Raw genomic sequence first — 25,780 nt, 5'->3', positions numbered from 1 at the left:
GAGAGCTATAAGCTTTTTAGAGCATTTGAGAGCAGCAGTGATCAATTGGGAATGGTAGATACGGGTATCAATTTTTTTGCGCAATCCAAAGTATCAGCGATCAATTGTGAATATCGGAGGCATGCTTGAGGGCGACAGCGATCTGTTGCGAATATGGATGACTACAATTAAGCACGATAAACGATCACCAGCGATAATTCATGAATGAAATAGACGACTATAAGCTTAATTTAACAAGTGAGTTTCATGCTCTCAATCTTGAACAAAGATGACAGAAACAATTGGACGACTGAGAGCGTCAGTGCTGACTAGTTAGAGATGGCTTTACGAAAAAAACAACAGGTGGCTGTTCTTAAAGCTGTTAGCTGTGTCTATTGCTAATTTCATTCACAACTGATGGCTGGTGATATTATAATGACGGCTAGATGCGTCGTTAATCAATATTGGACCTTTAGAACCTCGGAAAATGGTTGAAAATCTAAATATTACAAGCACGAGCTTCTGGATCTACACCCTGTAGCATAGCCAGCCAATCATGTCAGACATCAATCGTAATTGAGTTGGTGTCTGCAATTAGTTTTGAACAACTGTCAGTCTCTCGCTCTTTAGCAAGACCGCGCAGCACAGATTGTTTTGACCAATCAATCACCATTCTCACAAAGAGAAGTAGAGAGAGCAGGCTGGTGCTTGCAAGTCGAGTCGGCGTGGTCAGGGCCTTCGACTGGTGCTCAGAAAAAGTCAGGCCTAAGAGAACAATTGGCAAAGACGGCTGAGATGCGACTGAAATATGGTTTAGTCTCTAAGGAAAAGCTTGAAGAACCAATATTGTACAGAAGACTCCTACTGGAGTGTGGAATGTGAGCATTGAGACACCTAGATTATAGAGTCACGTGGTAAGGTGTCAGCGTCGCATTGGGTAAAAGTGATCTAGATCTGGCTTTTCCGATCTCAACCTATCATCACAGGAAGACTGCCATCTTAATCATTGCATAAATGAAGCTCAAAAACTGATTGTATGTATTATTATGTACTCGTGGTTGTCCCATTTTCTTTACTCTTTCTGAAAGTTTTTGACTGTCACCGAGTCACGTTGCTTTAATCGCTTTTAGATGGCTTTGACGCGTTACGTAAAAACAGAATCTAACATTTACGCCATTGAAAGGTAATAAGCAGAAAGGCCCTGGCTACTCAAAAATATACTCTTGTCAATCCCGGTGCCTTGCCATCATTTGTAAACTTCCTTTTCGAATTCATTGACATAACCTTATGTACCCAAAGTTCAATTTCACACCAAAATATTAATTTCAATGTCTAAAATAGATACGTTAATGGTTTAAATAATACTCGTAGAACAATAAGCTAAAGAAGACCTTCGCACGCCAAACAATAACTGGAGAAGCATAGTAGTTAATGCTTGTTAATATATAGGAAACAGTTTGGATCACATGATCTCCAGGAATACTTTGCGAGTACCAGTACTCGCGGCGCGTTAGACATTATACATGTATATATATGGTGTTTATATTGAACTGTTGTTGACATTGATCCAGGGCATCTCATCGCTTTGATATCCGGTCTAACAACTCCAAGAGATGGCTTTGGTAGGTTTAGGAGAGTCTTTAAACGCTAGGAAACGTCCACGAACGTCAAGTTCTTTCGATGGCGACTCGTTTCCCACGCAATTAGTAACTCCTACCGGAACCGGCGGAACAAAAAAGCGAGCTCGAAACTATGCACCTATGACCCAAACCCAGCGGTCACAGCAAGTGGATGGTACTGATGGCTCATCAATGTCCAGCTGGCATTTCCCAGGGTATATCAAACGCGTCAAGCTCCGCAATTTCATGTGTCACGAAAACTTCCATCTTGAGCTTGGCAGTAAACTCAATTTCATTGTTGGGAGCAATGGGAGTGGTAAAAGCGCCATTTTAACTGCCATAACTATAGGGCTCGGAGCCAAGGCCACAGATACTAATCGTGGTACAAATTTGAAAGAGTTTATTAGGGAAGGATGTTCCACGGCAAGAGTTGAAATTGTATTGAATAATGAAGGTTTTGGTGTCTACGATCCGGAAACATATGGTACGGAAATAACAATTATCAGGACCATCAAAAAAGATGGGGCGGCAACTTTTGCCATTAGGGGTGACCATGGCGTCGTGTCCACCAAGAGACGTGATCTGCAAACCATCGCAGATTACTTTGCCATTCCAGTTATGAATCCAATGTGTTTCTTATCACAAGACGCTGCAAGGTCCTTCCTAACGGCCAGCACACCGGCAGATAAGTACAAACATTTTATGCGAGGAACCCTAATTGAAGATATTGAAGCCAACTTGCATCAGGCTGTGGAAACCGCTACAAAGGCTCAAGACCATTTATTATTCCACGCCAAGAACGTAAAGCTACTGCGACAAGAATATCAAGACTCGAGACGTTTAATGAAGGAGCTACACGCAAGCCGCGATTTGGGCAGGCGGAAGAAAGTCTTGCAGGGAAAATTGCTTTGGCTTAGCGTTGTAGAGAATGAGGATTCGCTTCAAAAGCTAGGTCAAAATTACAACGAATTTCAAGACAAGATCATTGAGTTGCAAATGAAGAAAACACAAACGGAAAACAAAATTGAGCGCTACACTTCTGACCAGTCTGCTTCAGAAGAAGCCCTTCTCAAGGCGCAGACTAAGCTACAGGATGACAAACAACTATTCGAAGATGTGAGGTCAAAAATGAATCAGATGAAGCTAGAATATGAAGTTCACAAACGCAACCGTTCGGAAACAAATGCTATGGTGGACGAAGCTCGAACCAAGATCGATCATTGTGCTGCCAGCATAGCTAATCTTGAGGAGCAATTGAGGAGGCAGACGGGTGGCGACAAAGAGGGGATAAAACAAGAGATGAATAGTTTGACGGTTGAAATATCAGTAGCAAACGAAAAGCTCGCCCACTACAACAAATCACTGCGAGTCATGAATGAAGAAGAAGAAGACTTAAAATCAGCCCAAGAAAAAGATCTGCTTGACAGGAAGAAAAGCATATATTCCAAAAAGAAAGAATTAAACGGTTACGTAGCGGGCAAACAGAACTTTTTATCCAATTTTGACCCCAAGATGGATCAAGTTGTTAGAGAAATGAAGCGCCGGGAGCATCACTTCTCCACTCCTCCGATCGGACCACTAGGTGCCTACTTAACAGTCAAGGCAGAGTTTCGAGAATGGGCAAAATGCATTCAGGCATATCTTGGTAATAGCCTCGGAGCTTTCATAGTCTCTAATGCCAAGGACAATCAAATCTTGAGGGAGATTTTCAGAGCACACTTGCCCCAAAGAAAACACCCAAGCATCATAACACGGCGGCCCACAACATTTGACTACAGTGGAGGAAGACCTAAGGTCAACCATCCGACCATAATAGATGCTTTAGAGTTTTCTGAGGGTACTCAGTTTGTGTTGGTGGATTTTAACAACATAGAAAAAGTACTCCTGATCAAGGACAAGACAGAGGCTCGAAATCTTCTTTATTCGCCGAGAAATACCAACGCGAAACGTGCCTTGTCATGGGTGAAAGCTGACAGATTTGTGAACTTTCTCTCAGCAACTAGCGTAAACTCCTTACAATATGAGGGTCCGCTGAAGATGATGACTCAAAGTTCGTCAGAAGACGATATAGCGCTTCTAAAAAGCTTGATAATTGAGGAAGAGAGGCAGCTGAATGAAGTAGTTCAACAGAATGATTGCGTGCTCAGAGAAAGACGAAAACAAAAAAGCGAAATAGAGGCCAAAATATCATCTTTGAGGTCCTTGACTTCAGAGCTGAGTAGACGGGAGGGAGCGTTGCGGATCGAATTAGAAAGAGAAATTGACATGGGAGCCATTGAACAAATTCAAGTCGAAAAGCGAACCTACGAAGACGCTATATCTAGTTATTTGTTGACTGTTACTGATATCAACGCCAAACTAGAAGCTATAAGCGAGAGAGCACAAAACCTGAGGAGAGACTTGAGCGAATCCAAGGCCCAGGTAGAGACTTCCGAAAATTCCCTGAAAGATTTGAAAAGTTTCTGCGCTCAGAGAAATTCAAAACTCTCGAAACTGCGCGAGGATGTTCCATCTTACACTCAGCAGATTCATGAATACGTACAAAAATCGAAAGAAACTGAAAAAGCGCAAGAGGAATTCCGGGTTGGAATTGAGCGGCAAATATCAAACGCAACCCTCTTTTGTCCTAGAGAAACCGCTTTCGGGTCAGGAATGCCTTCAACAAAAGATGAGACGAATACAGAAATTGAAAGAATTTCTCGCCAGATTCAAAATGCCGAGCATCGCGTTGGGCTGGCGCAAGACCAAGTGCTAGAACTGTTTGAAAAAGCCAAATTGAAATACGAGGACGCGGAAAAAAAATATGTGGAAGTCGATAGAGTTATTATATGCCTCAACGAATCTTTGAGAAAGCGGTTGCAGTCATTCGATCTTGCAAGATCTGATACATGCTTCACCGCAGATGTTGATTTTAAAGAGTCGTTACAAAGGAGAAATTTCTCTGGCGGTCTCAGCTATGATTTTGATAAAAAAGTTCTGAACATGTTCATGAAAACGCCAAACGATAATAGTCCACGTAACGTAGACACGTTCTCCGGCGGGGAAAAATCTTTTGCTCAGACTTCATTATTACTTGCTACTTGGAGACCAATGCGGTCAAGAGTGATTGCGTTAGACGAGTTTGACGTTTTCATGGACCAAGTCAATCGCCAGATAGGTACGAAGCTGATTATATCAAAATACTCTAGTGATGAGAGGACCCAAACTATTATAATTACACCACAGGATATCGGCAAAATTGCTGATCTTGATGACCCCGGGATCTGCATTCATAAAATGAATGATCCTGAGAGACGCAGAGGTTGAAGATAACATCCGTAACGTACTTCACGCTCGGTGACACTGACTTAAATGTGTATACAAGGTTTGGACTTTATTAATGCCATTTGGAACGCAGCGATGGGCCCACGAAGTCTCAAACATATGGATTCGGAGAGGTCCACAAAAATCTTCGAATTACCAGCTATCACATTCTTTTGCATTCTGCCTCATTTGCTTTCGCCTGCTGTATCATCGTCTTCCTCCTCCTCATCCGAGGAGAAATGATTCCCCAATAGCTCGAGCTTAGCGCGATATTTGCTATTCTTTTCGTCAAGTTCAGAGACGAGAAGCATCAAATCGTCAACCTCAGAGCGGTCTGATGCTTTCGACTTCCAGTCCTTTACCTCGAGTTTTAAATGTTCAACTTGCATGCTTAATTCTTTGGCAAGCTTGTCTTTGTCATCATAATCGCTCTTGTTTTTCTGATCATTTTCACAGCGTTTGAGCTTCTCGGAAAGAGATTCGTTGACTTCCCTCAACCGCCTATTTTCAACTACTGCAGCTTTGTTCTCATCTTTTGTAGATTCAAGTTCCTTGGCCAAGTTGACATTCGATGATTCAACTTCTTCTAGTTTTTTTAGCCTTTGCTGCTGCACCTCTGTGGTATTTACAAGTTCTATCATTTGATTTTCCAGCAATACCAGAGTTTCGTTTTTAATCTTCAGATCACTATTAAGTTTGTTGACGGTAACATTGTTCGCTATTATGCTCTCCTCAAGCTGGCGAATCTGTTCATTAGACTGATCTTTTGCAGCGTTGGCCGCTGCTTGGGATTTATCGAGAGACTTTTCTGCACTTTTTACACAAAGCTTCAAGGAATTATCCGATTCCTCCAGTTTGGTAATCTGTGCCACATAATCGGCAATTTTTTGTTTAAGGCTCGCCACTGTGGATTCCGTTGTCGATAATGAAAGCTTGAGTGAGGTCATATCTTTTTCTTTTTGCTCAATTGTCGAGTTGAGTTCCTTTGTTCGACTAGCAGCCTCCACATTTTCCAGCCGCTGTGACTCCTCCAGCTTCCTGTAACTTACTTTGTTTTCTTCTTGTGAGTTTAGTACTTTCACAAGCTTTTGATTGACTTCTTCCAATTCTTTGGCCTTTGCAGATCCCTGCTCTTTGGATTTTTTGAGCAGATTCTCTAGTTCTGACTTGATTTCCTCGTGTTTTCCCAGTTTTTCTGCATGGGCATGTTCTAATGATTCAAGCTTGGCCTCTAGATCGCTAATTTTCTTCAAGTAGTTTTGAACATCGCTCATAGATCCTTCCGCGAGAAGCTTTCTTTCTTCCTCTAACTCGGCCTTTTTTTCCTTCATTACATGCTTGAGCCGTTCGACCTCCTCAGATAAATGCCTTTTTTCATTTTCGGATGCTGTCTTCAAATTTCCTAGTTCAATTTCCAGACTCGCGAAACTATCTCTTAATTCAACGAGCGATGCTTCGGTGTTTTTCAATTCGGCGTCTTTCGTGTCGACCTCAGAATGGGCTGCATCAAGGTCGCTTTTAAACTTAGAAAGTTTGAGTTCACCAGTGTCTGCAACACTTTTCTGTTCCTGCAAACTCGCATTGGCATCTTCTATCTTTTTTTCAAGGTTAAGAGCATTCGATTCTGCAGCCTTCGCTACAGCTATACTGCGCTCCTGTTCGACCTGACAACGTTCATAATCTTCAGAAAGCTGCGCATACTTTTTCTCCAAACTCGACACTTTGCTTGCCGCTTTTAACGCGGAAGCTTTAGAACTCTTGGAAAGTGCTTCGCGGCTCAATTTGAGCGCTTCGCATTTTTCTTGCAGATGCACCAATTCAGATTGAAGCTTTTTGGAAGATTTCATAGCTTCGTCTCTTTCTTTTTCTAGCTCCGCCAGCTTTCTTTCGAGGGAAGATATTTTATCAAGTTTGCTCTGAATTTGTTTTTCATGGTCGGTGGTCTGCTTTGATAAGGCATTGGATGCCTCAATTCGTTCCGCATTCGAATTCTCTACCCTCGCTTCAAGTTCAGATTTCACTGTTTGCAACTTTTCAAAGCTCTCCGAAATAACTTTTCTTTTGTTTTCCGAACTTACCACTTGGGCTTTGTAGCCGTCCATTGTTCCTAACATTTTTTTGAATTTTTGTACATTATCATCTTGCAATTGTTGAAGGCGCTCGTAAAGGAGCCTATCTCTTACCGGTATATTGGAGACCTCTTTTCTGAGGCCGCTGCAGAAAGTTTTAATTTCCGAAAGAGAGTCCGAATACATTTTCAATCTCCTTGTCAAACCCTCATTCTGTTGAGACAATGTTCGATACTTCTCGTCTCTTTCATTGCTCGTGGAGTTCAGAGACTTAATTTCTTCACCCAGACTTTGCTTCTTGTCTTCTGTGATCTTCAATTGATCTTGAACATTTTTAAGTTCATTCTCGAGTTTGGACACCTCTTCGAGATTTCTTGTCGCTAAAGTATCTATTTCTGCATCCTTTTCAGCTTTTGATTCGCTGAGCTGTTTGCAGGTTTCAACCAGCTCTCTAAGCTTGGTAGATAACTTCGAAACAAGATCTTCTTGATTTTTTAATCGAGATTTGAGATCTGCCTGCTCCTTTTGCAATGAATTGCTCTCGAATTCCGCCTTCTTTTTATCTTCGCTCAGCTTTTTGAGATTTAACGCGGTAATACCGAGCTCCTCTTCAAAAGAATTCTTTTTGGTTTCTAGCTTTTGCAGATCATTACGCATAGATTTGAGTTTACTCTCTAGCTCAGCCGTAGCTTTTGAAGATTCGGTTTTCAACCGATCATTCTCTTTAGATAGCGTGAAAAGCTCTCTGTTCATTTTATTGATTCCATCTTCTGCTGACTTTCGACCTGTCGTAGCACTTTTTAGATCCTTTTCAAGTTTCTGCATTGTGACAGCCTTAGCTGATAATTCTTCTTCGAGGCCAGATATCTGACTTTTTTTTTCGTCGCGATCTTGCACCAGATCTTTGTGTTCTTCTCGCAAAGCTGCCAAAACGCGCTTCAACTCTTCTTCTTGCTCTATAAAAGAGGCAATCTTCTCGGTTTTATCAGTCAACTCTGAAGCGCGTTGCTTATTTTGCTCCTGCGTTTCATTTAATTGCTTCGCAGCTTCCTGCAACGAAGCTTGGATTTCCTCGATCCCCTTTTTCGACTCTTTCTCCAGCTTAGAAAGCTCTTCTTCCAATTCAACTTTTTCCTGGCGAAGGTCCTCGAAGGATTCAAAAGAGACTTTGACAACGCTTTCATATGTTGGCCCTCTTTTCAAAGCAGTTTGGATTTGATAGAAGTTTTCTCTCAGAAGTCTTGTGAAGAATGGACTGAAGTATATTTTTGGTAATCCGGTGGAATCGGTCTCGAAAGCGCCGAGAAAGTTTTCCTCCGTCTCAGAGTCGGTGAAAAGGGAGTTTTCCTGAAGCTGTCTTATTTTTGACATGTAGTTATTGACTCCAACACTTTTTACCAAAAGTTCATAGTATTCAGCTCGAGTTACTTTACTTTGTTTCGATGAGAACTCATAAGAAACCCCTAAGAGGACCGAAACCAAGCAATTAACAGTCACATCGTCTTCTTTCATCTGAGAAGTGTAAGCAATTAATGATTGGAGCACTGTCTTATCAGAAAGAAATGAATTCACGGCGGTAGGATCGTCAAAGAGCCAGTATATCAAAAGGCATAAGTACGATATAGATACTCTTGAGTCTTCCAAAGTAAGCGAAGTAAGTAATAGCTCTAGAATCGTCTGCACTGGACTCATTGTTTCGCCAACCTCGTCCATTGATTCAAAGCCTTTGCATTCGATCCCTCCGATAATTTCTCTGATTTGAGGTTCTGAGTCTCCTTGTAGAAGAAAAAATAACAGATCCGATGCAAAGTAGAGTTTGTAGGGATTAAGCTTTAGGTCGGGGTCGTACTCCAAAATGACGTTGAAAATTCCAGCCATAAAGTGACCTGCGTCAGCATCATCGTCTAGATGGTCTGACTTTTCATAGATGTTTATTTGTTCTGTAACAAATCTCAGTTGCAAACTTTGATTGTTCTTTAGGTATGCTTTGACGAGCTCTGAAGAGGCTCGTCTGATCTCAAAAGTATGAATAGAATTGGCAAAAAAACACCAATTCATCACCAGCTCAATCACAGACACCAGTCTGGTTTCGTCTGCAACTCGCGTAGTAGTGCTGGGGTCGAATGATGGAACATCAATTTTTTGGAGTTCGGATTGGACTATGTCATTATCTCGAATCATGTCAGCAGCAGCGAGAAGTGCAAATGGACGTACCGAATTCGGTACCGTTGGAGAAAGGGCAAGTTTCAATGATATCATGAGCAGATGTGCCTCTAGGAGCATCTTTTGATGTTTAGGCGTAGCATTATTGTCGGGATCTACACTAAGCATTAAAATCGTTAAACCCGTTCTTATGTTGAGCACTCTTTGATCATTCCAATGAAATTCCCCCTCCATAGGATCATTTAGAAGTTTCGCCATTTGAGGAAGGTTGCCGGTCTCTACAAAGAGTATTTGATTGGAAGTGTTGTACTTCAAAATATTCAAAATCAACGTTAAACAATCGCTGACCACTAGGGACCCGCGAAGACCACCTTCCTCCTGCAGTATATTGAAAAGTTTCTCAAAAATGTTCTCAAATGCGACCAGGTGTTGAATATGTGCGCTGTTGTTGACAAGAGCCATTAATAGTAAAACAGCTTCGTCACGGATGGGGTCGTGGACATCTTCTAGCAGTCCCACTAGTGTGGAGACCCCAACCGGTAGCGATATGATGGCCTCACGAGTTCTGGACGCACGAGATGCAATGAAAGCCTCCAAAAGTTGAATCGTGTACAGCTTTATGTGGAAGTTTTCAACTTCCAGCAGACGCACGAACAAATGCACCAATTCGTCCGTTTGGGTCATGAAATCTGCGATCCAAAGCGAAAACTGGTCCACCGACTCGTTTTCAAGTTGTTCTTGCTTCATGACGAGTGGGGAAGGATATTTCCCATTTCTAACCCTGGATTCTTGCGAAATCCAATTGCGTGTCAAATCCGCATTGCCTTCACCACGTATAAATAAGATCAATAACGTCTCTAGAATAGCTTTCACCGAATCTTCATCCTCTGCATCTTTCTTAAGCGTAGTGATCAACGGTTTGAGACCAGAAGCAATTACCGTTTCCCTATAACTTCTGCTGAACGACTTGAGGCCCAATACTGCCGATCTTCTGTCACTGAGCAAGGTGGCATTCTCAACTCGATCGCATAAAGTAGGAATTGTGTCATCTACAGTTTGGACCTTGGGGGGTTGTATAAGCCCTTGTATCAATTCCATCTCACGGCCTGAGAGCCTCGCTTCTCTTTAAGTTCTGTTTGTGATGGACGAACGATGGTGTTTTCCATTCTTCTAGATTTCATTTAAATACAGAGTATATAAATTCAGCGACAGTGAAATGAACAGAGAAAGAACACTGGTAAGAGTAGGGAAGTTATGTGATTTTGGTTTCAGCGCTGTGACTACATTTAAGTGATAGCGTATTTGATCTGGTATATCGGTCTTTTTTTGTCGTTTCTGGGCTGGGCTTTTGTCGTTAAAAGAGGATTTCATTGTTAAGCTTTAAAAAGCTGACCTCTTGATGTGTATGATGATCGCCCTAACAGGGTCAAAAGGTTGCTAATGGGGCGGGGTTATGGGCTTTTTTTTGGAATTTGGAGTGGGGTTGCTTTATGTGATTTTCAGAAATTCATTCGATCTTTGGTGGATTCAAAGCTTGTTTTTGATACTATTGAAGAGACATATGTGTCATCGGTTTGAGATGGTGCCATCGTTGTTTTAAGACACTTACCATTAGAAGCCTGCTCTCTACTATTGCCCACGGCTGAAATCATCTGTTCATCGCTAAACTCACTTATTTACGACACGAGGATGATTTTTATATGCAGAAGATCTATGAAAACGGGGGGAATAATATGGTAAAACTCATCTTGATACTCGAGAGTCTTTTCCTAGAGTAATGGCACCCAGGCGTTAATCTGACATGTACTTTCGGTTGAAGCTGTCATCGATCAGAAATGGCATTAAACAATCGACAAATGATTCCAAAACATTTTTAACAGCGGTTTCTCAAATGAGCAAACCTACCAACGCACTCTAATTCAATTGCCATCCGGATCTGTGGTTGAAGTGTCGTCGTCTCGAGCGAAACTAATGTCATAAGATACGTATGTGTCGTTTTTCCGTGATCTGGAATTAGTAGAACTAGCTTGTGACATTAACTATGGCGCACGCTAAAAACTTGGCACGTCTTCCGATGCATCGGAGAAAGTAGTAGCCTGTAGGGTATTTGATGTGCAAGCCGAGCCTTGTTTGAGACCACTCACTCTTTAGCTTAAACTCAGTGGCTCACAGCACTGTAGTGTGTGTACTTAATTTTAACGTGAACAGAGAGACAAGCCTAAATGAGTGCGTATTTAACTAATTTATCCTACGATGGGGCCATCTTCGAGATGGGACCAGGCCTCAAAGAAGTGTGCTTAGACGATCTACAGATCACCGAGCAATGGACGGACCGTCCCGCGAGTGCTTGGGCTGTTCAAAGAATCGGTGTTCTACTATCAAAAATAGAGTCATACACAGGCAAAATATATCACCGTAATCGTTATGGAAAACACTCTTTGGCAAAACTGATTCCTGCCCATGTTCTCATACAATATGCAAACGAAGCACTAGGTTTTGATGGTTGGTCGCTAGAAGTCTTGGAAATTCATGCTGAAAACTGCAGGTCAGTTCCTTCTAAAGATCCATCGTCTGAGTCACTTAATGAACGCTATGAAGTGCTTTCAGAAGCTAAGGTTAGATTAAAGCTCAAAGATGGTACAAACACAGAGTCATCGGGTGTCGGATCAACTACAGCGGCTACAAAGGGAGACAGCTTCAGCAAATCTAAGAAGTTGGCCATCAACGATGCCTTCAAAAAATGCTTTTTACGGCTAGAAAGCATAATACTCGAGCATGAGCGCCGCGTTTCGACGAATTATTACGTAGATGGGCTCTACGGCTCTAATTCCAAAAAATATTGAGTGATTTTGGTGCATCCATTTATAGATTATTTAAAAATCGATTATTTGACGTCTGGGGAATAGCTTGATATCAGGCAAGGGAATCTCAGGTATATGGTACACGTTACCTTCATCGTCAACTCTCTCCCTATCCTTTTCGTTGATGCTGTAGATTTCTAGAACGTTATCTTTTAGCAGAGTCATCACTTCAACGAAATTCTTTTGGATGAGTTGCGCTTCTTCTCTTCTTCCTCGTCTCAACAAAGCCTCTATCAACATGATAGCTTCAGATTCAGAGTGTCTCAATCTTTCGATAAGTCTTCCAATTGACTGAATGAGGTATTCTTCTTCGTAGATGGTTCCCTTCTTACCACGAGCACGCTTACGTTCCTCGCGACGTTTGTTTTTTGTAGTACGCCTTGAAGCCCCTGTCTTAGCGGTCCCGCCTGTTTTCCCGGTGTACCTAGTGAAAAACGATTCTTTAGTCGATGTTTCTGATGCTGCGATCGAAATGTCATCCGCCTGATCTGTTTCTTGCCCGTAGAATGAGTACGGATCCTCGTCCTTCTTCTGCCTTAGTTCGCGCAGTCTCCGCAACTGGGAAAGTATTTGACCTTTGCAGTCTGCTAGCAGCTCGGCAATCGTACCAAAGCCTTCGCCTAGAGCAGGCTCAAGAATTTCTTCAATCAGCTCCGAAGAACCGTGCGTGGCACCAACTAAAGCTGCTTTCTCGTAACGGTAAGCTTTGCAATAAAGCCTCATTGCTTCCTTGGTGTTTTTTAGATAATCGAGTTCAACATCCGCGGCATCTGCGTATTTGTGATCGAAGGTTAAGGAGGACACCAAAGCTTCTGCAACCTCAGTCACCTGGTCCTTGAAATGAAGAGACGCGATTGTTAATGCTTCGTTGAACTTTTTGCCAGTGGTGTAGGTCTCCATAGCTTCCTTGAACTCGCCGAGCATTTCATAAATGATTGCAGATTCACCATATTCCTGGTTAGACGACAGAAAAGGTGCATAGACCTTATAGACAGCATTTTGTTTCTGAGCATCATACTTGAAAAGGTTCAAAGCATACTTGTAGAGGTCATGGGTTTCGACGTACTCCAAAACTTTATCAGAAAGGTCATTCGAACTGGATTCAATCGCTGAGAGGTGATCCAACGCTTTTTCATGGCGTTTTAGGTGATCATCAATCATGAACTTCTGTAGAAGTGGGTCCTGTTCGTAAAGCGTTTGCAAAAAGGGGAGGTACTCTTTAGGGTCCATTTGCGATTTTTGTGCAATTGCAAGCGTTAATTTGATGTCATAAAGAGACAAAGCAACTTTGTAGAGGACATTAACGTCATGCAAGAAACACAGGTAGGTCAAACAATTCTCACCTTCATTCGCGAGAGATGAGATGAGCGACAAAGCATTTTCTAGATCTGGGGGATTTTGGCACGCATATGCTGTTATAATAGATTGCAAGTATTTTTTCCGGTACTCTGAATTTTCCAAGAAGACTTGGAGAATCGCGCGGCAAATTTTGTTTACTTTGGAAGTCTCCGGGTTGAACATTTTCTTCTTCATGTAAATCTCCATGTCTGTCGGTGCTGGAGGGGTAAGCCCAAAGTTCTGATCCATTGCAATATCAGTTGTCTCTTTGTACTTCACATCAGTGACGTCCTCCTCTGTCAAACAGGATATAAATAAGTCAAGATAATCACCTCTCCCAATGTCTTCAATGAAGAGCTGCAGATTATCGATAAAAAGTTCAGGAGCATAGTCATGAAGAATATCCAAGTGAATTCTATGCGTACGGCATGTGATGAAGGCATCATAATATCTCTTGGCGAGAATACTTTTTCTCACACCAGCCAGCGCCATGATACGGGGGCAAATGACCTCTAAATTACCTCGTGCGGCTTGTAACACAACCGATGACTTTGATGGTATAACTGTCACCAAAAGAGAGCCCCTTTCAACTGCTCTTATCCTTTCGTCATCGACACTTTGGCCAACGACTGGCAATGGTTTGAAGTCCGTCGAATTCAAATGAGCAAACTGTAAGTTGTGTTGTGCAGTGGTGAACATCAGCATATTATCTGTAATTTCCATCGATGTGGCAGTACTGGCTATTAGGACGTCGTTAGCATAAAGTTTACCATTAGCAGCAAGACCAAAAGCTACTTGCCTAGACTCGTCGAAATGTTCTTGACCAACCACAGGTAATGTTTCTACTCTTTTGACACGTATATCGCGGACAAGCTGCGGTAACGTTGCAATCTCTGTGACTTGCCCTTCCTGGTCCAGCTGAAAAACCTTACAATCCTTGGTCTCGAAAATAAGATAATTATTTTCAAACGCAACACGAAGTAGAACGACCTTACTCGGAGCGTCCGCTACTATGATCAATTCAGGCTGCTCTAGTTCAGACACATCGAGCAGTGCAATGCGTGATAAGTTCTGGGAGTCTATCAAAACTCCTACCACATTATCGTTTATGAAGGCAACTTGTCTCAAAGTGTCAGAGGCAGCTGCAAAATCTGATTTTGGGATAATTTTGGCGACAACGGGATGCAATCCTTTTTTCATGTCTTCCAAGCCGGGCACAGAGGCCAAACAAAGTTCATCTTTAGTGATAGCGGCGTAAACCTCATTGGAGATACTTGTGGCAGCGTCTATAACACTGGAAGGTGCTGTAAAGTCTCTGTAATAAAAAGGAGGGGGTACGTTAGCCAAAGAAAGCGGCGTAATATTGACCGTTGACCCGTCAATCACAAGTACGGTACCGTAGTCAAAAGGTTCTAAGGTGGGTCCCAATGCTAGTTTATGAGCAAAATCCACCACATTGACACCATTTTCATCGCCAAACATAAGCGTGAAGTCCTTTTCTGGATGCCACTTTACATAATGGATGTTTTGGCCCTGAATTTCTTGCTTCAAATACCAATGGTAATTTTTGCTCGTCCATAGCATGATCCTGTCTATAAGCGTGATGGCCAGTATTTCTGAGGTCGAATTCCAACTCAGATTTGTGACTTTATCATCTAAGGCGAGACGACAATCAAATTCACCATGCCTCAAACCGTTTCTCTCAAAGAAAATTAGATCCAGCGACTCTTCACCAGGTGTCTGGTCTTTTCGTTGAATAGACGCAATAAGAGATCCTTGTGGCTTCCAACTCAAGGGATTTTCCTGACCGTCCACTGGTTCTGAAGCACTATCTAGTTGCCCGTCACGCGAAAAGACTCTGAGGACTCTCCGTGTAAGTTCTTCCTCTTCGTTTTGAGATTGAATTGCTTCGACCTCGGACACTACGAAATATTCGCAGTCGCCCCTCCATGATATCGAAGCATTACCCGAATCCATTGGTCCCAAAACCCCAGTATCGACCACATACGGCATTGTTGGATCTCTTAGCTGAGTACCTTTTAATCCCGACGCCTTGAGGCTTTCGAGGGCCTCTCTTTCCATGGCGCGGGCGCCTTTCCCTCTGAACTGCGTTTCCTTTTTACCCCATCCTACATCAACGTGCTTGGACATCTTGAGATCATCTTTCGTGAGTTTGTGCTCGGCTATAGGCTCAAACTGCCTGCTGAGAACCACGACGTTGTGCTCGCAAGTGACCAGGGCCAAAGTTTCTTCGTCAAGAGACCATTCGGCTGCTCTTATGCCTCCTTCAATTGATCCAACTATTTCGACCACCGAAAGCGATAAGTCGTACGTTTCAGAATCGTAGCTGGCAGTCACAATATCTCCTTGGCCCAGTACAAAAACCAGTTGACTGATATCACCAAAATGAATGAACGATAGCAGCTCATCTCCAAACGTTTGGATATTGAACGACGCCAATACATTACAATTCCCTGTTTTGGTGTACTGATGAACTTCGAATGCACCAATGTCCAAATCGGCCAGCACACAGGTAATGCTGTCCGACAAAGTATCGAAGACGCTGGTCAGCAATTTCAGGTCTGGGACGCTAAGCGAAGCCGGCTGGAATCCACCATGATTAAGCGTAATAAGGTTTCGCATCTAGGACAATTTTGGAAGCCTCTCGTCGAAATATACAGTCCAAAAGACCTTTAACCGGCTATATCGTTCAACTTCGATGTGATGCGATGAGCTTTTGAGAGATGAGATGCGCGAGATGCATCAATTTACCAATAAAATTTGCATCGCTTTGTACGCCAAGCCAAAAATGGGAATTTGAGGTGAATAGAATCGTCATCAGCGGTAACACGCATTAAGGAGTCTCTATTTTATGGTCCTGTTCCTGTTGTTCCTGTTGTTCCACAAAGTTAACCATCTGCCTGTTGATTTTTGGGATTTGGTCCTTTTCAAGTTCATTTATACGTGTATAGTAGAAATGATTTGCTAGAGTAATAACCGTAACTGGCAAGTTCTTATCCGGAAGACCCGCGCTAAACAGATCTGCAACCTCTTTTTTCATCGTACGAAGTCTCACCTTTTCTAGTTCCGGAGCGTAAAGCTTCACTATGCGATGATTGGTGAACCGATCCAGTACAACTTCATCCACTACCGGATCTACCAATAGCTCGTTCAATTTCCCACCTTTTTCGCCGTGGGAAAGCTCTTGCTGCCTGTACAAAACAATCTGGAGCATCAGCAATGCCACATTTGCTGCTAGAGGCATCTTCGAATCGAGCTTTAGCTGCTTTTATATGTCTCGAGATTTCTCCAGGATCAAATACAAGTTGTATAATGAACTTGACATCTATATAAATTGAACAAAATTCATGAACACTGAAAACAACTTACAAAATCCAAGAACTAATCGTCCAAGGGATCTATTTAAATTGTCTCAATGGGTATGTCAGTCTTCTCGTTAAACTGGGCGGTGCTTTACCTTAATTTATATATACAATACTAACTATGTCGCGTTCCCCTTGCTTTCTACAGACAAAGCTATTGTAAAGGGCCTTAATGATAAATTGTACGAAAAACGGAAAGCTACGGCGTTGAACTTGGAGAAGTTGGTCAAGGAATGTTTAGCGGAAGAGGATTATGACAGAGTGGACAATATTTTGGATGAATTGTGTCGTGATTTTGCGTATGCGCTGCACCAGCCAATGGCCAGAAACGCAGGTTTAATGGGCCTTGCAGCCTGTGCAATTGCATTGGGCTCAACCGAGGTAGCACGATACTTGGACCGTATTTTACCACCCGTTTTAGCTTGTTTTGGTGACCAAAATGACCAGGTGCGGTTTTACGCTTGTGAGAGTTTATATAACATCGCGAAGATCGCAAAAGGCGAGATTCTGGTGTATTTCAACGAGATTTTCGACGTGCTTTGCAAAATCAGTGCAGACACGGAAACGTCTGTCAGAGGAGCGGCTGAGCTTTTGGACCGTCTTGTCAAGGATGTTGTGGCGGAAAGAGCCTCGACTTACATCAGCATCATCAACCTTGATCCCAAAGATCTTCCACCCTCAACTCGTACAGATCCTCAGACTGGCGAAGTTTTGCGCGAAGAGTACAAACAAGAACCGGAGCATGCGTTCTCATTGCCCAAATTTATTCCTCTTTTGACCGAACGGATATACGCCATCAATCCAGACACACGTATGTTCCTCGTTTCATGGCTACAAGTGCTCGAAAATATCCCAGACTTGGAACTGATATCGTACCTGCCATCTTTTCTAGGGGGACTTTTCACTTTTCTCGGTGATTCTCACAAGGACGTTAGAACTGTGACGCATTCGCTCATAGATTTGCTGCTACATGAAACGCAACGTATCTCCGAGGTTAAAGCCATCGTACAAAAAAGAGTAGCCGATAAGGCACAGCAACGCATAAATTCCGATGAGGCATCGTCTATCAAGAAACAAGACGGTACGTTGATAAGTGAAAGAAAAAAATCACTGCTTACTGCCTTTGAACAACTGAGTATGGTAAAAAACCTAAGTCCAAGTAAGAGCAGGGTTTCTTCAAGCAACGATGAAAACAAATTTAGCGAAGGTACTGCCGTTATACAGGGTGAAGATTGTGAAAAGGCCATCACCAATTTCGTAGAAGGATCGGAGTCTTTGGACCTAGTCAACGGGGACATTTACTCGCCTGGTGAGGACGTTCACCTAGATTTCCACAGAATAATCGAGATTTTGATCAATACATTGGGATCCTCAGAACCGGAGATTCAATTGGTGGTCTTGACCTGGATTGAAACAATTTTAGACATATGCCCTTCGGCCTTTTTGCCCTTTTTGTCGAAGCTGCTTTCATTACTTTTGAAGATTTTGAACGACGTTGAACCAAGAGTTAGGCAGTTGGCTCAAAAGGTGAATGGAAAGCTTATCGATCTAACCGCTAAATTCGATTACAACGATGGCCCGGAGGCGATTAACTACGGTCCTATTGTCAACACATTAACCTTACATTTCTTGGACAGTGATGTGGTTGCCAAAGTCGCTTGTCTGGATTGGCTTATTTTGATCTATCAGAAGGTTCCCAATCAGTTACTTGAGCACAGTGATACAACCTTTTTTACTTTACTGAAATCGCTTTCAGATAGGGACAATCAGCTGGTATCCAAAGCGCTGCATCTGCTCAGTGATCTCTGTAACAGTTCCAATGAGGGATACTTCAGAAAATTTGTCAAGGATCTACTTTTACTCTTTAAAAGCGATAGCAGGCTTCTGAAAACCAGAGCCAACCATATCTTCAGGCAGCTCGGTATAAAACTTTCGGCTGAGAGGGTTTACAATGTGGTCTCATCTATCTTAGAGGAAGAAAACGATCTTTTATTTGTTAGAATGATGATTCAAATCCTGAACACCAATCTCATTACAGCACCTGAGCTTGAAAGGCTGCGAAGAAAATTGAAAGCCGGTACCAATAATGAGTTTTTTTCTTCTCTTTTCAAATGCTGGTCTCATAACCCCACGTCACTGCTGGCTTTATGTCTTCTTGCAGGCAAGTATGAGCTCGCCTATTATATCCTGCAAACTTTTGTCGAGTATGAGCTGTCCGTGAATGATCTTGTTCAAATCGATATACTTGTTCAGTTATTGGAATCACCGGTTTTCACCAGTTTGAGGCTACAATTGCTGGAGCAAGAACGGTATCCATACCTTTACAAATGCTTGTATGGTATACTAATGGTTTTACCTCAATCGAAGGCATTCAAAATACTCAACACTCGGCTTGGTAGTGTCAGTACGTTAGCAGCGCGTAAAATACCACCCAGTCCATTCTATAAGCCAAAGGATGGAAATAATAGTGGCGGCGAGTATTCGTCCACAGAATCGGTCAATTCAACAGCTTCCCTTCAAAATCAACGAATCAGGTTTCAAGGCCTACTAGAGCACTTCAAAGCCGTTTGTGAGGCCGAATTAAGCTTTCCAAAGGACACTGCGGTCGAAGATTCACGGTTTGCTTTGTGGGACCCTGTCTTGACCCAAGACTCCTTGTCCATCAATAACGGTCAGCCGGTGGACGGACCCGAAGACGAAAACGACACAGGATCTGTTATACACCGAGGGTAGGTGTGGGTATTCAAGTAGGTTCGATAAGTCTCCGAAAGTACAAAAGCTCTGCTCATCGCGGCTAAAATGGTACCTCTTCGAACTTTCTTGGGTGGCCCGCCAATCATTTCCTACTTCGGCATGATTCGTGAAAGTGGGAAACGCTCTTATGCATTCTGGGTGCTTGATAGAAAGCTCTGCTTCAAAGCTCGAGAAATGATACCGCTATTTTTAAGTCAAACTTCGAAAACCTCTGGCGACCACCACAGCCTAAACTGCAGATAATTGGCGCAAAGGCAGTCCTAATTTCGAATAAATATAGTAAATAGTCTTTTTCGTCCGCCTAAGTAAGATTGAACGTACATACCATACTTGTCCTGGCCTTGCCGCGTGAAGATAGCGCTTACTGTCTCTATAATGATCCAAATGTGTTCATTGTAGCAGCTCGTCTCTGTAGTGCGTTTGGAAGTTACTACGTCTGGTTTCCGTCCTAATTTGGCGGTTTATGCTTTGTCTTTCCTGCTGCTGGGCTCTTTTGTCGTTCTTCTTAATGGCTTTATCTGTGACACCGCCCAGATACCTTCTATCACCAACTGTTTGAGTCCTGTTACCATTGATGCCATTAGCTTGTAGAGGAAAGTTTTGTCTCTGGCCTCTCCTCATGAGACGATGTCCCGCTCTTACTCCTGTGGGTAGAGTGAGTTCCACACCATTTTCGTCGACCTCTGCATGAGTATGATTAGGGTGTCTATCCTGTCTCTCCCTGGTGATGCGCTCGTTGACGCTAGAAGAAGAGCCGGTTCCTTCCGAGTCTGAGGCACTAGAGTCGCTTTCCCAATGATCTTCAGCTAACGAAAAGTCGTAAAACTTGGAAAATCGTAAGCGCTCGTCTTTCGTCTCGTATGGTAGCTTTGCGTGACGCTTGGAAGTAATATGTGCTCGAATGCTTTCTAAGCTGCTGCCCTGGAACGAACAACAGAGGCACTGATGAGAATATACTATCACATCGATTAAATAATCGATAAGGCCTGTTAGATCCACCAAAAAAGACCTTTCGGGTATGTAAAGACCGTGAGATCTGAACATATGACTGATGTTGCGCTCTATATCCTTACTTTCCGAACCACAGAAGAGACACTCTGTATGTGTGAATTGAAGCTTGTTTTTAGCGATATCGACCTCACTCTCGTTCCCCTCTGTTTCCGTTTCTGTTTCTGTTTCTGTTTCTGTTGTGTCATAATCACTGGTGAACTCTTCATTCGAATCGGTGGTGAAACCGTTATCAAGTGACCTTTCATCGTCGAAGTCCGAGCTATGAACCGAAATTTTCGATATTTCTGATGCCACAGACCCCACTGGCGACACAGACCGCTCATTTTTATCCTCACTAGCATTCAACACATCTTGTAGTCGACGACCTCTCTTTTTCTTGGGCTTGGAATTTGCTTTGTTCTTATGCTGTGATTGCTGCTCTCTAGTCTTCAAAATTGGAAACCCAAACTCGTCCACTTGGTTCTTCTCCCTTTCTTTCTCTGATAGTTGCAGCTTTTCGGCAAAAAGATCAGCCGGAATGGGCTCTAATTGTGCTATTTTCCGCTTCAAGTTGTACCTATGCCATTCGGTCTTCATATGGTATCTTTGCTGGTCGCTTGAGCGGAACTGGATCAAGCAAGCATTGCAAGTAAATACTGCACTCATAGTTGACTTTAACACGTCTATTTCAATGAACTTTGATGACACTGGAGGTTTAAAGAGCTCAACTTTGAGTATTTGGAAGTTGCTTCGAAAGATGAATAATTGTAAGTTGCGAATGTCTAATGCTTAAAATTCAAGTGTCACTATAAAGTGACACTATGAACGCTCTATATGACAATTGATAAAAACCAAACAAAGAAGCGGTCAATTGGACTTTCGAGCTGTAAAGATCTCAACTTGTTATTTATACTGATTTTGCCGATTTTGCTCGAGTTCGAACCATTCTTTTTCGTCTCTTCTATGTCTGGGTACATTGTAATGTCACCACCGTCTTTGATATATGGGTCAAACTATTTCATTTAGGATTTGAGAACTGAAGCCATTGCAAATTTGATTCGGTGAGAGTGGTGGTTTGTTTACTGAATATTTTGAACCAGAGCAGCCACCCAGCCACCCAAATTTCCTGTACTTATTGCCATTGCAGTATCTGTTTATCTATTTTACCCGTCTATATGTACAGTTTTAAAAATCTACCGGCTCTGAGGTGCGAGGCCAGACCCTCTTGAATAAGGACATCGCCACAACGTCTTGCGCAGAGAGCTTGCCATCGAAAGTAGCTTTGAAATAGCCGTGGGTACCCAAGCTTTCTTTGATAAAACCAGATCTGCCACTCTTGGTGAATAGAGGAATAGACTTGAACCATTCCACGTCTTCAGGTCTGAAAAACATATAGCGCGCCGTGAGAACGTTCTTGTGGAACCTGAAAGGATCACCGGTAAGAACAACTCTTTTACTGATGATACGTGTGTGATCCACACCCAAAAATGAGCCATGGCCCACAAACTGGATTCCCTTTGCATCGCCCGGACACGCTTTGAAGAAAATGGCAGGGGATTGAGTGAAGTCGACTGGCGCAATACACGTTGCAATTGCAGCCGAATCTTGATGCAGAAATCTCTCGTATTTGTGGACGTTATTGGGGGTATGCGAAGTCGATGAGAATAAAGGCTGGATTTTGTATCTCCGAATACCGTATTGTACAAACAATGGCTCTTTTGATGGAACAGGGTCCTCAAAATCCTCCCATCTTTGAATCGAAAAATTCACTAATGCATTTTTGTGTTCATGTCTCAGCAATCCGTAGATAGCCAAAATTTCTTCACGAGGGTCTTTTATCCTGGAGACGAATGATCTGTTCATCTTGATGTGCAGCTTGATACGGTCACCAGCAATCACCTCGGCGTTTTTGATGGACTCTTTGCAAATTTTGTTTCTGGTATTGGTATAGTTGCCGATCCTCAAGATACGCTTCCATTCTGGGGTAGCGTTGGGGTCGAACTCGTCGACATCCCAAGTGCAATTGTATAGGTTCTTTAGCCCCCTGTATCTCTTAAGTCTTTCTGTTGCAGATTGAGAAGGCTGGAGTTCGATCTCGTCAGGAAACTCACGGTCTTCTTTTTCCAACGCGCGATATTCATTGAGCTGTCTTTCTTCTTCCTCCGGAGACAAATCGACATACATTTCATCTTGAGCATCTGCATCCTCCAGCTGCTCTTCACCAACTTCTTGTTCCATTTCATCACTAGAAACGCCATCCTCAGCATCCTCATCAATGGCCATATCCGCGTCATCCAAGTTTGTTAGTTCCTCTTCGTCTGCAGCGTCAATTACATCGTCCAGATACCATCTTGCCTGGTATTCTGATGTGCCTTTGGGGACTATTTTCCTTTTCGCGGCTTGTTCACTACCTGGTAAAAAGCCATGGTTGTCGAAACGGGCAGCTTTGAGTTCGTCGTATTGAAATCCATCGTCATCGGCGTCCATGCCATTGTCCACAATCTCAGGTGCGTACTCGTCTAGTGTGTCTTGTTCTGCACTGGGTGAGAAGTGCGTCTTTGGGATCAGATCCATAGCTTCAGAAAGGGTTTCGCTTTTCTTGCTGTGAGTGGCCTTGCGGTTTGAGTCGCTAACTTTTTCGATCTGCGAGACTTGGAAGTCTCCCAGACCAGGAATATGAACAAGACGGTCTGCATTGAACCCAATCCCACGGACAGTGCCGTCTACGACTAGAGTTCCATCTTCACCATCAGTTGCGGACTCGATGAAATCGACAGCATCGGCCACCATGTAACCTCTGTTGTCTCTCCAGCTCATTTGGCGAGGGAACCGCTGGCACAAGGTGCGCAACGCATTGGCCGCTTCTGAAGCTTTTTCGAGGTTGCATATGCGGTCTTGACTGGGGAAGAAATGCTTGAAGAAGCTCTCGAGCGATTGCTTGATATCTAGCTGAAATTTCTCCTTAGGATGGGCCTGTGACAAGTTTGCAACACACCCCATGTACGAGGAGATACCTTGCAATTCCACGGCACGGATGATCTGCTCTCCAAACGCAGTATCGACCTCAGCGGTCGCACTGAGTCCAAACAGCGTGAAGTCCGCAATTTTAGTCGCATCCAGCACACTAATGAAGTTGCTTGTGTCGGGAACGACGAATTTGAGGTTACAACGAAACTTCTTCACGTTGATGCTGAAAATACAGGGTGCAGAAGGCACTTGAAAGTCCGCTTCTGGGTCGGCATCTGCAATGAGTTTGGCGATCAACTCTGTTGGTTCCACGTCCGTCGTCAATGGGATGACCGTGATAATCTTCTCTGCACCACCAGCGCCCTCGAATAGTTTACGGGTGTTCAGAGAGTCCAAGATCTTGTGCTCCCGAGCCTGTTTGGCCGTATTCTTGCGCTGCAGCCTGGACATCGGCTTCACGCCGCCTTTTCCAGAAACGGAAGAACCTGCTTTTTCCACTTTGCCCTTGTACATATTTTTGAGAGCGCCCTTCGAGGCATGTTTCGATTTGAACGGCTTGTGGCCGTTTTTCACAGACGATCTGTGCGAATGACCTGCCATAGCCTTCAAATATGGTCTTTCTTCACCGTTTCAAAAAAGCACACAACGGTTCAAAGACACGATTTTGATGCTGATAGTGAGAAACAAGATAAAACACCTTTTCAGTAGGTTTAATCCTCTATTATGACTGTTTTATACTGTTGTCAATATCCGCGATGAGCAAGTAGTTATGCTCATCGCTCTTGATTTTCTTCCAAGGTTCCCATCCCACTGTAATAATCATAATCTAAAATTTTCATCGTCCCGTGTATCTCGTTCATGTGTGACTGCTTTTTAGAACCCACACATTTTTCAAAAAAGTCACTTTCAAGAAATTTTTGAAATTTTCAAAACCGTCACATGATCATTCTCACGTGTGTTGTGTTTTTTTTCTATTTTGACCCACGCAACTTTTTCCCTCAGCCGTTTCCACATCGTCAGCACTCGTGACTACGAGTTCCACGCTGTGTGTGTGGGACGCCCGCACTAGCACTGACGAAAAATTGAAACTTGGACACATCTCTGGAAAACTTGGTGAAAGAAGTTGAATTCTAGCAGTCTTGTATACGTCCGTTGACTGAAGCACGAGAAGCAAGAGATTATCGCTAAAGTATGTCGCGCATCAGCAGTGTAAAGTGAATGGAATGAGTGGTTGAATGAGAGAGGGTCTCAGTGTGCCGTCGTGACTTGAAAAACAAAAACGTTTGAGTGAATGTGGTGAGAATGGAATGTCAGTGTGTGTGTGTGTGTTTGGGAGTAAACACAAGTTCCAAGTGGTGTTCACACCAGAATAGTGGGTACATTGGTAGGGAAAAGCTGTGGGTCACTGGGAAAAAGCCGTTTGAGCGTGTCCAAAGCCTAAAGGACAGGTTCAGTACCACACATACACACATAAGGGCAGCTTTATTCAGGACCAACGACTGTCCATGTCCCGCTTTGACTCGTTTTCGCCAATGGCTCCTCCCACCCGTCTCCGTCAACCCTTTTTTCTTCCCTTTCGTTTGGCTTTTTTTGCCCAATTTTTCAACATCGTAATACTAACCGCATTGTAGCAAAATGGCTCACGAAAACGTCTGGTTCTCCCACCCAAGAAACTTCGGTAAAGGCTCCCGCCAGTGCCGTGTCTGCGCCTCCCACCAGGGTCTGATCAGAAAGTACGGCCTAAACATCTGCCGTCAATGCTTCAGAGAGAAGGCCAACGACATCGGCTTCAACAAATACAGATAAAAAGCTCGCTCGCCCGCACCATGCGTGCGTATGGGTAAACGTTTGTGGTGAGCTCCCTATTGGGCTCATCTCCCTATAGCTGTTTATTTGGCATGTATCTACATAGTGAAAGAAAACTTATCCGATTACGTTTCGATGTTCCCATTTGGAATATACCCAGTGAAAGGGCGGCTATTTACGTCCTCAGCCCTAACTACCGGAATTTGGCTTTAAAACTGTCTCGATGCAGTGCCCTCAAAGGCAGTGATGTGCTAGTTACCGCGCTTCATGATAGGTTTGAATTCTAATTACTAAAATATGGTTACCCGGACCGTTCTGGAAGTATATAAAGAGAAAGCTCGATCGGCTCTGTTCCTTTCTTCCCTTACCACCTTTTGAACCTTTTACTTCCTCCTTTGAATCAAAAATGCACGGAAACGATGCCACAGTTAGCTTAGTCTGTCTTCTAACAGCTGCTAATTGCCAATATTCCTTTTCTTGAATTTGGAATATGAGTTTCCCAGAACAATTTATAATATGACTGGATTTTAGGAAGTTCGCGGTTGGTG

At 43.2% G+C, this 25,780-nt stretch overlaps 9 protein-coding genes across 9 annotated transcripts; 4 read left to right on the top strand and 5 right to left on the bottom strand.

Annotated features, from left to right (window-relative positions):
- Positions 1-1,592: 1,592 nt before the first annotated feature.
- SMC6 (LALA0S01e10682g1_1) lies at positions 1,593-4,904 on the top strand (the record flags this gene model as incomplete). Its single annotated transcript, XM_022774591.1, has 1 exon — positions 1,593-4,904. One exon carries the CDS (start codon positions 1,593-1,595, stop codon positions 4,902-4,904), a length of 3,312 nt encoding a protein of 1,103 aa, XP_022626673.1.
- A 182-nt stretch (positions 4,905-5,086) lies between these two features.
- Positions 5,087-10,231, bottom strand: USO1 (LALA0S01e10660g1_1; the record flags this gene model as incomplete). Its single annotated transcript, XM_022774590.1, has 1 exon — positions 5,087-10,231. One exon carries the CDS (start codon positions 10,229-10,231, stop codon positions 5,087-5,089), a length of 5,145 nt encoding a protein of 1,714 aa, XP_022626672.1.
- A 1,124-nt stretch (positions 10,232-11,355) lies between these two features.
- RAD59 (LALA0S01e10638g1_1) lies at positions 11,356-11,976 on the top strand (the record flags this gene model as incomplete). The annotated part of the gene is made up of 1 exon (XM_022774589.1): positions 11,356-11,976. The coding sequence occupies one exon, from the start codon at positions 11,356-11,358 to the stop codon at positions 11,974-11,976; it is 621 nt and encodes a 206-aa protein (XP_022626671.1).
- A 30-nt stretch (positions 11,977-12,006) lies between these two features.
- Positions 12,007-15,975, bottom strand: IKI3 (LALA0S01e10616g1_1; the record flags this gene model as incomplete). The annotated part of the gene is made up of 1 exon (XM_022774588.1): positions 12,007-15,975. The coding sequence occupies one exon, from the start codon at positions 15,973-15,975 to the stop codon at positions 12,007-12,009; it is 3,969 nt and encodes a 1,322-aa protein (XP_022626670.1).
- Positions 15,976-16,186: 211 nt separating this feature from the next.
- Positions 16,187-16,597, bottom strand: SWC7 (LALA0S01e10594g1_1; the record flags this gene model as incomplete). The annotated part of the gene is made up of 1 exon (XM_022774586.1): positions 16,187-16,597. The coding sequence occupies one exon, from the start codon at positions 16,595-16,597 to the stop codon at positions 16,187-16,189; it is 411 nt and encodes a 136-aa protein (XP_022626669.1).
- A 171-nt stretch (positions 16,598-16,768) lies between these two features.
- On the top strand, positions 16,769-19,448 carry VAC14 (LALA0S01e10572g1_1; the record flags this gene model as incomplete). The annotated part of the gene is made up of 2 exons (XM_022774585.1): positions 16,769-16,772; positions 16,864-19,448. 2 exons carry the CDS (start codon positions 16,769-16,771, stop codon positions 19,446-19,448), a joined length of 2,589 nt encoding a protein of 862 aa, XP_022626668.1.
- A 411-nt stretch (positions 19,449-19,859) lies between these two features.
- Positions 19,860-21,125, bottom strand: REH1 (LALA0S01e10550g1_1; the record flags this gene model as incomplete). Its single annotated transcript, XM_022774584.1, has 1 exon — positions 19,860-21,125. The coding sequence occupies one exon, from the start codon at positions 21,123-21,125 to the stop codon at positions 19,860-19,862; it is 1,266 nt and encodes a 421-aa protein (XP_022626667.1).
- A 519-nt stretch (positions 21,126-21,644) lies between these two features.
- TSR1 (LALA0S01e10528g1_1) lies at positions 21,645-24,026 on the bottom strand (the record flags this gene model as incomplete). Its single annotated transcript, XM_022774583.1, has 1 exon — positions 21,645-24,026. One exon carries the CDS (start codon positions 24,024-24,026, stop codon positions 21,645-21,647), a length of 2,382 nt encoding a protein of 793 aa, XP_022626666.1.
- A 1,035-nt stretch (positions 24,027-25,061) lies between these two features.
- Positions 25,062-25,232, top strand: LALA0_S01e10506g (LALA0S01e10506g1_1; the record flags this gene model as incomplete). Its single annotated transcript, XM_022774582.1, has 1 exon — positions 25,062-25,232. One exon carries the CDS (start codon positions 25,062-25,064, stop codon positions 25,230-25,232), a length of 171 nt encoding a protein of 56 aa, XP_022626665.1.
- Positions 25,233-25,780: the final 548 nt, after the last annotated feature.

This window comes from Lachancea lanzarotensis, scaffold LALA0S01 (genome assembly GCF_000938715.1).
Source record: "Lachancea lanzarotensis genome assembly LALA0, scaffold LALA0S01, whole genome shotgun sequence".
Lineage (NCBI taxonomy): Eukaryota > Fungi > Ascomycota > Saccharomycetes > Saccharomycetales > Saccharomycetaceae > Lachancea > Lachancea lanzarotensis.
This window is presented reverse-complemented; position numbering and strand designations above follow the sequence as displayed.